This window comes from Sinocyclocheilus anshuiensis, unplaced genomic scaffold, assembly GCF_001515605.1.
Source record: "Sinocyclocheilus anshuiensis isolate Anshui unplaced genomic scaffold, SAMN03320099.WGS_v1.1 scaffold634, whole genome shotgun sequence".
Classification (NCBI taxonomy): Eukaryota; Metazoa; Chordata; class Actinopteri; order Cypriniformes; family Cyprinidae; genus Sinocyclocheilus; species Sinocyclocheilus anshuiensis.
The window spans coordinates 308,082-319,469 of record NW_015542350.1 but is presented as its reverse complement, the minus strand read 5'-3'; the positions used below and the strand labels follow the sequence as shown (position 1 = coordinate 319,469).

General features: G+C 36.7%; 1 protein-coding gene across 1 annotated transcript in view; it reads right to left on the bottom strand.

Moving 5' to 3' along the window:
• The window catches only part of LOC107691491 (probable ATP-dependent RNA helicase DDX17), an 18,454-nt gene extending 8,177 nt beyond the window's left edge, over positions 1–10,277 (bottom strand). The window contains exons 1-11 of the mRNA XM_016490098.1: positions 9,916–10,277; positions 9,567–9,723; positions 5,966–6,062; positions 5,411–5,544; positions 5,244–5,309; positions 4,938–5,079; positions 3,979–4,139; positions 1,797–1,909; positions 1,526–1,636; positions 1,371–1,432; positions 1,223–1,282 (exon numbers count right to left, since the gene is read on the bottom strand). Coding sequence (XP_016345584.1) covers positions 1,223–1,282; positions 1,371–1,432; positions 1,526–1,636; positions 1,797–1,909; positions 3,979–4,139; positions 4,938–5,079; positions 5,244–5,309; positions 5,411–5,544; positions 5,966–6,062; positions 9,567–9,723; positions 9,916–9,968 — 1,156 coding nt within the window. The 5' untranslated portion in view covers positions 9,969–10,277. The remainder of the gene's footprint in view (positions 1–1,222; positions 1,283–1,370; positions 1,433–1,525; positions 1,637–1,796; positions 1,910–3,978; positions 4,140–4,937; positions 5,080–5,243; positions 5,310–5,410; positions 5,545–5,965; positions 6,063–9,566; positions 9,724–9,915) is intronic.
• Between the last annotated feature and the right edge of the window lie 1,111 nt (positions 10,278–11,388).

The window sequence follows — 11,388 nt, the reverse complement described above, 5'->3', positions numbered from 1 at the left end:
CAACAAACTGACAATTTATATATAATCATTTGTGATTGATTGTGGCTGGAACAATAATGTAGCTGTAAAAATAGTTGCCTTCTGAAATTGAAATGTATATACATCTTCATCATGACTAGATAGACACGGTGAGTTTGTCTTTACTATACACGTTAGATGTGATCCACCTCATAGTAACAATCCTGTCAGATCGTCCATCCTTTGAGTGAGAGTGTAACGTTACAGGTCGGCCGATCTGGTTTCGTGGTTAAAGTTAACCTTTTCGACATGTTTCCTGTTGTTGTTGCTCAGCAATGGCATGGACGCGATGTTGTCTGGGGGTTTGGCAAAAGGAGAGTGGGACGGTGGGCAGTGCTCGGGGTGGTGACTGAAGGCGGTGACTGTGTAGTTCTGACGTCAACTTTTTACGGAATTCACAACGGTTCGTGAAAAATCACAGCTACTTTATGCAGGCTGTGTGCATTTTACTGTGGACTGACTGTTTTGAAACTTATATGGTAGTTAAATAGCCCCTAGACCTCAGTTATCGTGAAAAAAGCCAGGAAATTTCAGTTTTGACAATATGGGACCTTTAAATTCCCCCAGAAAGCATGGACCATGTTTCATTGATATGTTACTGATATGTTGTTATTCATATGATATGATGTTGGGGTGCTTATTTGCGCTGTCATTATTTATCATAATACAATCATTTAGGTGTCTGTGACACAAAATAAATGTAACATTAATTTGAAAACACTGTTTGATTAGTTGTTTGCAGGGATGCAAACACATAAGAGGTCAAAAAGGTGAGACAACTACATATCAGAGGACATGTTCAGTCTGAATTTTTCGTGAAAGAATAAGCTTCAAACACACATTTCAATCAGTTTTTATGATTTCATGATTGTAAGGTTAAAGCTTTTAAAGTCAAACCTTATAGCACAAATTATGAAAGTGACCAATTTTTGCAAAACAACAAACTTCTCCAAAAAGATGTTTGCATCCCTGCAAATGACATCTGCTTAACCAGTGGCTCTCTTTATTGGCACAAAAGTTTGAGACGTCAGCTAAAATTTTAAAACTAAAAATATGTGACTGAATGTGTCAATGTTGTAGTTGTCAGTGTGTTCACTATATACTGTCTGAATTATTTACTGGATATCAAAAAACATTCAGTTCTGTATTTAAAAAATAAAATTCAGATATGGTTTCTGGATAAGAATGAAGTGTCAGAACATACCCAGACCCCGTGAGGCAACGTCAGTAGCAATCAAAATTGGAGCTTTTCCACTGCGGAACTCTGGAAATACAAGGTGCAACATAATGAGAACAGGCAGGCCAAATTGTGATAGCCTTCTTTAATAAAATATGAAGCTTAAAAACTTTACCTGATAGTACCCAGTCCCTCTCTGGTTGGCTCTTGTCACCATGAATACACATTGCAGGCCACCTGAATAAAGACACAACATACATTACATCAGCATTTTATATGATTTTTATAAAAACCTGTTTTTAAATATGAGGGATTATAAAGATCTCTCACCCATCTCTTCGCATCCTCTGAGTAAGTTCATCACAACGTTTCTTTGTCTCGACAAAGATGATTGTTTTGTTCTCCTTTTCAGCCATGATTTCCTCCATCAGCTGAATCAGCCTTTAAGCACAAAAAAAATTATTTGGAACATTTTCATCTTGATTTGTACAGGCAAACAGGAAAGTAAACCAACACAAATCACAATACCCAAATAACTTATTAAAAGCTCATAAAATGTCATATCCAACACTTTATTAGATACATGGTTAAATCAGCTCACTTGGTGTCTTTTTCATTCTCCATGCAGACGTCCACTATCTGCAGGATGTTGTGGTTTGCGCTCAGTTCTAGAGCTCCTATATTGATTTGGACATAGTCACGGAGGTGTGTGCACTGTATTTATTTATATGTATATATAAATACACACACATACATGTATATATTTAAGAAATATATGTAATATAAATGTATATATAATTCATATATAAATTATATATTTCTTAAATATATACATGTACATATGTGTATTTATATATATATAAATATACACAGTGCACACACATATATTATGTAAACACATTTTTATTTTGGAAGCGATTAATCATGATTAATAGATTTTACAGCCCTATTAAAAGATTTATCATAATTAAATATATTCAGAGCTTCAACTTTAAGTCTAGAACAAGGGTCTTCAACCGGGGGTCCGCTTCGGTACTGCAGGGGTCCGCCAATTAATGTTTTATCACAAATATTTTTTTTTGTAAAAAAAATTTAAACATAGGTAAAAAAAACAACAACACAAAGTCAATTTTAAATATAAGCACCCTGAAACGAAAGCAAGAGCACCCTCAGTTGATACTGTAATGATATAATATTACTGGCGAAACAGATTTAGCAAACGCTCTATTGCATTTCTGAGTTTGAGCCAATGCCAATCACAGACATGTTTGTTGATCTCTTGAACACAATGGCCAATCAGGGGTGTTTAAGTTAGAATCCACTCAATGCTTAAAATGGCAGTTTTTGTTCAGTGCTGAGTTATGCTCGCTCTCGCTAATCCTCTCTCATTAACGATTCATTACAATAAGAGATTCATTATGCAGTGTAGATAACTTTGTTGATTTTAATGGAACGCTGTGAGATCGCGAACTGAGATGAGGGACAGCTTTTTAGTGATTGTAAAGGCAGCGGTCTTTCGCACCTTCGAGGCTATATAGCTATAATCCGTTGAATAAAAGTATTGTTTTTTTATGCTGCTAATAGGACTGACGGCTAATTACACGCTGCAAAGTTTTGGAAGTGACATCTACATATAAATGTGTGATTCAGTCTGAAGCTGCGATTGACAGTGATCCTAGCACGGGACAAAAATATGGAATGTCAAAATAGATATACGCAAAGTAAATGCAGACTAACAGATTACTAGAAAAATATTTGTATCAAATATATCTTTTAAATTCCATTCCAATTATTTGTAAAAGTAATACCTTGTAAATAATCTTAAATGTCTCACTGTACATTGCTATTCTTGTCATGGTGGAGCCCTTGCTTACACATTACATCTGCACTTAATTAGAAAACCCTCACTAATTTCAGATACTCAGCGATTTGATTCTTAAAGGTCCCATATTGTCAAAACTGAAATTTCCTGGCTTTTTTCCAAGATAATTTAGGTCTAGGGGCTATTTAACTACCATATAAGTTTCAAAACAGTCAGTCTACAGTAAAATGCACACAGCCTGCATAAAGTAGCTGTGATTTTTCACGAACCGTTGTGACTTCCGTAAAAAGTTGACATCAGAACTACACAGTCACCGCCTTCAGTCACCACCCCGAGCACCGCCCACAGTCCCACTCTCCTTTTGCCAAACCCCCAGACAACATCGCGTCCATGCCATTGCTGAGCAGCAACAACACGGAAACATGTTACTTATACCGCAAATATATATTCTTAAGGACATCAAATCCTAAAATAAAACTCCAGAAAGGTGTAAAATATGTGACCTTTAATTGTCAATCTCCTAGTAAAATTGAAATGTTAAGTTTTAGTAAACTTGAAGCTTAACGGTGCGTTTGCACTGGCACGTAGCGAGCGATTTCAATTCATTCCTATGGAAGTTGAGCTTAAACGCTCGCGCGGTGTATTATGGGATTTAAAACGGCACAGAGAAAGCGTCAAAACAACAATAATGTGCATAGTTCTGATCTACCCTCTTAATATACATATAATTTATTCTTAATAATAATATGGTTAGTTTCTATTAATAACGAAGGCTATATGCTTAACATGTAGCTCAGCTTGTATCAGGGAGTCCCTGCTCCATGTCTCTATTGCCTCTATATATAAGGGGTTCTTGCCCTGAAAAACGTTGAAGACCCCTGATCTAGAAGAATATGTATGTAATGTTAACATCCATGAACTTTTAAATACTGTACATGTTCCAAGTGAAAACTGTACTTACTCTAATTTGGTCAACAATTTTGCGGATTTGGGGTTCAAATCCCATGTCCAACATACGATCAGCCTCATCCAGCACTAGGTAGGTGCAACGGCGCAGGTTGGTTTTTCCTGCCTCCAGGAAATCGATCAGACGGCCAGGTGTGGCAATGCAGATTTCAACACCTTTAGGAAGTCAAACAATGTTTACTGAAAGAAAAGCCCTTAAGTGTTGCTGGTCAATTAATCCAAAAATAATCAGAGTTACTATTACACTTGTTCAGGAAAAGGGTTGAGAACCACAGCTCTATCCACCTTTTTCCTACAGCCCATGACACTTTGCACAACTTATGGGAGAGTAACTTCCATTGAAATGTTGACAATCAGCGACTACCAATGAACTTGTTTAAAGTTTTGCTTTATGAATGTAATAACAGACTTACAATTTTCAAAATATACATTTTCTAAAATGAGGTGATGTTATTCTCCTCACACCTCTATCATTAAACATAAAAAAACGAAAAGCAGACCAAGACTAACCCCAAGAGCTCAGATTAGTCTTTCAACAGCAACATTACAGATGTCTTAAATATTACTGTAGTAATAAATTTAAGTCTATATCAGTGCATTCCAGTAAATTATTCATGGGATATCATTCATTAAATTGGGAGAGCAGGCCGAGTGCTATATTATTTTCCAGAAGGATAAAAATAGAGCATGACAGAAAATGTACAGCTCATTTGGTCAAACTGACCAGGTTACTATGTGCTATTTTTACTGGCAAAGGCTTTAATTATGTACATTTAGTCTGACAGCAAGTAAAAAATAAAAACTGTTCTCAGAGTAATCATGATTATAATTTTGAGCAAATAACCTTGATTATCATTATCATGCAGCCCTAAAAGATGATAATATCAATATGCATTAACAACAGGTATACTGTATAAAAAAAAAAGAGTTGTAGATGTGGGTTAGTTCCCATACCTCTTTCTAAATCTCTGATCTGTGGACCCTTAGGGGCTCCACCATAAACACAGGTACTCTTGATCCGAGATGATTTGCCATAGTCATAAGCCACTTGCTGCACCTGCTGGGCTAATTCACGCGTCGGTGCCAACACAAGACACTAAACAGAACAGAGAGCAGGAAAAAAATGGCATAACTGAAGAATGTGCTAACAAAGCACTATGGATTCATTCTGGTCCTACAGTACATCAAAAAACAATTGTATATTGTTCCGGTTCTTAATCAGTGCCTAATTATTGAGGTAAAAGTTGTTTGGCAACTTACAATGGGCCCATCCCCTCTCTCCAGGTAGGGCTGATGGTTAATATGCACTATGGCAGGCAGCAGATACTGTTGAGGATATTGAAATGAGTAAACATGAGATCACTTGGGATGGATACTCGAGTATGTGCATTTTCTATGGCTGTAGGTTGTAAATGTGGGTCTCTTACAGCCAGTGTTTTTCCGGAGCCGGTCTGAGCAATGCCCACCATGTCCCTGCCACTGAGAGCCAAAGGAAAACCTTGAGCCTGGATAGCAGTGGGCTCCTTAAAGTTCTGCTGCAGCAGCACATCCATCACATATTCTTAAAACACAGAAACATCACTTCAATATTCTTATATGCAATCACTGCTCTACAAGACCTGATGTTTTTAACATCAACGTTGGCTTATGACAGAACAAAAACATTTCTTTCAAATTTCCTTACTATCTTTTCCTAATTCCAAAGGATAAAAACATAAAATCGGACATCACTGCACTGTTTAAAAATGTAGCTGTAGGTGGCAGTGTGATTTTTACTGGAAGAAAATACTACAAGAAGAGGAAATTTTATTAATGAGTGTGTTTTCATTGCCAGACAAAGAAAAAAAAAATTCAACACACTCACTGAAAAGAAAAAAACTGGCATGCAAACATTTGTCCTGTGCGTGCATGAATATTGTTGAACAGATTCCATTCAAAATCAATTCAAAAAGAACAGTGATTCTGATATGAATTAAACTCACGAGGGAATTGAGCTTGATGGAAGTTGGTGACAGGCTTTGGACAGCCGGAGCCTCTGACAGTGATCTCTTTCTTCCGGCAATATTCTTCAACATCATACTATTCAATATAAAAGTTGAAATAAAAATCAAGGCAAAATTGTAGAACACAAAAGTTCACTATATAATTCATAGAAAGATGGCAAAATTGAAATGTATTAAACATATTCTTAATAAAAACAGAAAAATACATGCCATTAATATCTGTAAAATAAGAAACTTAGCCCATTTTAAATGAAAGCTTAAAGTGAAGACCTGATTATTTCAGGGGCCTTTTCACAAGTCCATTGTTTTTGAATTTCTGTTACTTTGGCTATATTTTCACACTTAAAACAATCATTTGCTATTCCTCTTGTACCATTGTCCTCTTTTATGCTACGAAATAAATCTCCAGACAGTTCTCTCTCAAGTGGTTTAATTGTTGTCAGCATCAAGTCTGAGTATGATTCAGTGGGCCATATAACACTTAATTATCAAGAAATTACTTACCTTTAACAGTTTTGGTTCAACATACTTACCTGTTGATCAATACTTGCCTTAACCTTACACCAGAATTTTTTTTTTGTTTTGTTTTATTTAGTAACTTTCAAGAGGGTGTACTCATTTTTGCAACACAACATTTTATCACTTTGATAAGAAAATGGTATTTTCTTGAATCATTTTAACATTCTTCTTTGGTAACCGATCAAGCAGACTTGCTGGAATATTATATCTCTAAAAAATCTCTGTCTTCTAAGCAAAGAGTAATTGCTGAATTTGTTAAGTTTCAGAGGGGGTGTACTCATTTATGCTGTGCACTGTACATACATACAGTGGAGATCAAAATTAGAGAACAATCTATAAATACTTAATTTTTTTCTGAAATATTGATCATCTTCATCGCTTAAAATTTAAAGAAATATTAGCTGTAGATATAACTCTGTTCCACTAACACTTTGACAAAATAACCAAGGCATTTCAACAAAAACATTTATTTTGTGGAAAAAAAAAACAGTGATCAAAATTAGAGAACAGTAACCACTGTAGATTACAACTAAAATGTTGGAGGGTTACAGCTAGGGCTGAGCGATATGGCCAAAAAAAAAAAAAATCTCTGTATTTTTTATTTTTTTGGAACACATATCAAACGCATTAAACAGCACAAGTAGCGTCTCTGTCAGCAGCATGTGTCTGTCAGAGCATCTGACAGGATAAACCACTTTAAACTATACGTGTTAACTATATCTTACGAGTTATTTTAAAGCCCTTATATAAGCATCTCATGTTTAGGACAAATTGGATTATGCACTTTCCCCACAGCAGCTCACTCTGTGTCCTTTTTCAGCGTGCTCGTATCAAACTACTGTATATCGATATATACTGCCTCATACAATATCGCTTATAAAAAGAATATCAATATATCGTACAATATATACCACCCAGCCCTAGTTACAGCTGTCAGAAATTAGTAGGAAGTGTAGAGTCCCTTGCTTTGAGTGACTTCTGCGCACATCTGCGGCCGCAGGACATCACTAGTTTCTCACACTGCACTGGTGTGATCTTGGTCCACTCTTCTTCCACTCTCTTCCATTGTTCGGTAACTGTAATGGGTTTCTTAGCCATAACTTTGTCGCCAAGGATTTTCCAGAGATTTTCAATCAGGTTTAGATCAGGACTCTGGGAAGGCCATTTCATTATTTCAATGTTCTTGGCTTCAAGGAACTGCTTTATCTGTTTAGCTGTGTGACGGGGAGCATTGTCTTGCATGAAAATTGCAGGCTGGTTGGGAGATGCTTGCAGGGAAGGAACTACATGTTGGTTCTGGTAAACATTTGCATTCACCCTGCCATGTAGCTGTATAAGAGGCCCAACTCCTGCTGCAGAAAACATCCCCCAAACCATGACACTTCCTCCTCCACCTTTCACTGACTTCTTTACGCACTTGGGCTTCAGTCTTTCCCCAGTTTGATGCCAAACAAAACGTCTCCCATCAGACCCAAATACATTAAGCTTGCTCTCGCTAGCGCAGAGGAGAGAGCAAAACAAAACACGGTCACAAATTAGTAGTACAAAACGAGGATTTGTAAAGAAAAATGTCGGAGGATTTCAATATAAGCCAAGAGGACACTGGTTTTCCTTTGCTGTAAACAAAACTTGTTTCTCGCGAGACTAGCATATTCTCACCGGAGTTTACAAAACACCTACATCATCCGCTGGACGCCACTCTCTTGTGAAAGCGCGTACGACAGTTAGCAGAAGTTAGAGATTAAGGTTTATAAAATGGATATTTTTCTTACACAAATGCATCGCTTCGCTTCGGGAGGCCTTTATTAACCCCCAGAGCTGTGTGGACTTCTTTTATAATGGATTGGTTCAATTTTTTGGACTTCAAATTTTGGGCTACCATCCACTCCCATTATAAAGCTTGGAAGAGCCAGGATGTTTTTTAATATAACTCCGATTGTATTCGTCTGAAAGAAGAAAGTCATATACATCTAGGATGGCTTGAGGGTAAGTAAATCATGGGGTAATTTTCATTTTTGGGTGAACTAACCCTTTAAACGTGCCGAGACAGATCCTTACCCTGTTCATCGCTGAACTGGCAAGCATTTTCAGCTGCAGTGTTGAACCGATTTCCCATTGAGAGAATCCGCATTATCCTGCCTTCTCCTGCATTTGTCTTATGTGGATGACCAACCTTTTTTGGGGTACTTGAATGAATTAGTGTCATTGTAAAGCTGCAATATTCGAGAAATTACAGATTTGGAACAGCAAACTTCTTGTGCAGTGGCTGCAAGGGTCATTCATCCCTTTAGCCTTCATCTGGACAACCTCCTGTCGCAGGGTTTCAGTCATCTTAGAGCAGCCCGTCATCTTGCAATCTCAGTGAAAATTGGAAGAATGCTGCCAGTTAAATAGGGGTTGTCATATAATTAAGAAAATTAGCACCAGGTGCCAGATATTTTTCAAATATCTAATTTAAATTGTTTATACAGTGCTTCAGAATACAATTTATGAAATATGCTTAAAATAACAGTAATTCTGTGCATTTTCCCATGTCTTTAACTGTTTGTACAGAATATACATACTCTTGTGGTTTACACAGAGTTAATGACAAGAGTCCTGGCAAGAGAATACAGTGGTTTTAGTTTTTTTCCTACTGAAAGTTTCCAGTTGGCTGGCTGTAATAGTCCCAGTTGAGTCACCTTGTTTTTATTTGGTCATTGTTGAACGAGAGCTTGTCGAGTGAGTTTGTCTTTGGTTTTGCATGTTTTGATAAAGAAATGTCAGTCACTGTAGCGTTTCTGTCGTAAAGCATTGGTCAAATATTGGAGAAGCTATTTAATTTAAATATTTAAATATAGTTTGGATTAAATAAGGATAAACTGCCATTCTACTCCTGTTAGGATAAGGTTCGATAAGATAGGTTGTTCTCTAATTTTGAACTCCATTGTGTGAGTGTGTGTGTATGTGTGTGTGTGTGTATATATATATATATAGGTTGTTCTCTAATTTTGAACTCCATTGTGTGAGTGTGTGTGTATGTGTGTGTGTGTGTATATATATATATATTGCTATTTATTACCTGACTCATGTGATGAACCTCTGGGTGTTCACTGTAGAAGTTCTTCTCAAACTTGGGTAGCTGGTCCATGTCCCATTTCTTCTTCCTCAGCCGATCTCCTGGATTCCCAAACTTCTTGGGTGGAGGTGGGGCAACTCGACTGGATCCAAAGCGAGGCCTGTTAAAGATTTTTAACTTTGAATGCGGCCAGTGATAAACATTGTTTGCCAGGAGTGTATAGACAAGTAGCTAAATCTGTTTCTGGGACCAAATAATCAATTGCCTAATATCTCATCTCCATATAAACTGATTTTAATAAATGTTTTTATACACATTAATAAACAAACATCAATTAAATATAAAGGCCCACCCCCTGTCCCGTCCTCGATCTCTGTCTCGGTCTCCATATGAACTTCCTCTCATCTCCTTTTGCCTTGCTGTAAAGTAAAACCCTAGCAGAATAAACTGTTTCCTCCAGAACGAAACGAAGTAACGCTGGTCCCTCCTGGTTTGTGGAAATGTCTATTTCTGAAATCGGTGAAGATGTAATATGTTGAATGAGGGTGTTTTAGACAAAGTTAGGGTGCAGATTCTGCGTGCAAATCCTTACATCGTGACTTTTACGAACAAACCCGCGAAAAATACGCCAGCTTTGTGCTAGAAAATCAACATCTTCGTGCGTTCTCGGTTTAGTAAAATGTCGCCTACAACTAGGCAATTGAGCCCGCCCCGTTTAATGTCGTAGTTTTTGTACGTAGGGCTCTATTGAGAGTACATAAATAACGCAACGAAAACCGCGTAGTGTGGTGATGAATTCGCTTGAAGACGTAAAAACCGGAGGTTGGACTCAAAACAAGGATGAACCTAACGGATTGTAATCGCTCAATAAGCATCTGTTAAAACTAATTGCGCCATGGATGGCTGGACGAGTCTGTGCATAGCAACGCTGTCGTTTAAATGCATATAACAATTGCAAAACTGTTTTATAGCAGCCACTGCAAAAGACGAGAATCTTTTTTATCCTTTAACCACAAATGATTGTTATTGGTCAGCAGTCAACTGCGCAGAGAAAAGTAACAGTTACCATGTGAGAGCTACCTTAGGCTACGTTCATGTGTCACAAACAAGTTAAACGTTCGTCCGCTCACAAGTTACAAAGAGGCAAAAAAAACTTAATTATAGACACAGATTGTATTAGATTCATCTAGTTAAATTAAACACAATGTTATGCAATGTTATTTGGTCCTACAAGAGATATACAAGAGATAGAAAGCAGGGAACAATAATGACAAGAAAAGGAATTAATGGACACAAAAAAACATGGCAAAAAAAAGGAAAGAAATCAATTTTGTGTCCATGAGCTTCATTTTTTTCTGGTTTACCACAAAAAGAATATGAGGGTCTTTTGCTCATCATCAGTATTACACTTAGGCCTATTATGTTCTTTCTTTTTCTTAGCCATTTTACATTTTTTTTATTTTTTATCCCCAAATCTTTTTATCATTTAATGTTATTCATTTTATGTTTCTCTTTTCTTTAGTTTGTCTTTTTATATTTTCCTCAACTTGTAGTAGATTGTTTTTGTTGTATGCAGCTAACGTTAAGGCAATACAAATGTACAATTATTGTCATATCAGTAGGCTATCAATGCACTTTTTTGTGAAAAGCTCACTTGAAAAGCACAATTTATGATACCATTGTTTTCATATCTATTTTCTGATTTCATATGTTATTGATACGTAAATTTCGACTGACTACATATTTAGTTCCCTTTTTTCCTAGTCATACAGATAGGAGCTGTACTTGCATAGCTAGAAATAGCTGGGGCATTATGAATATATAT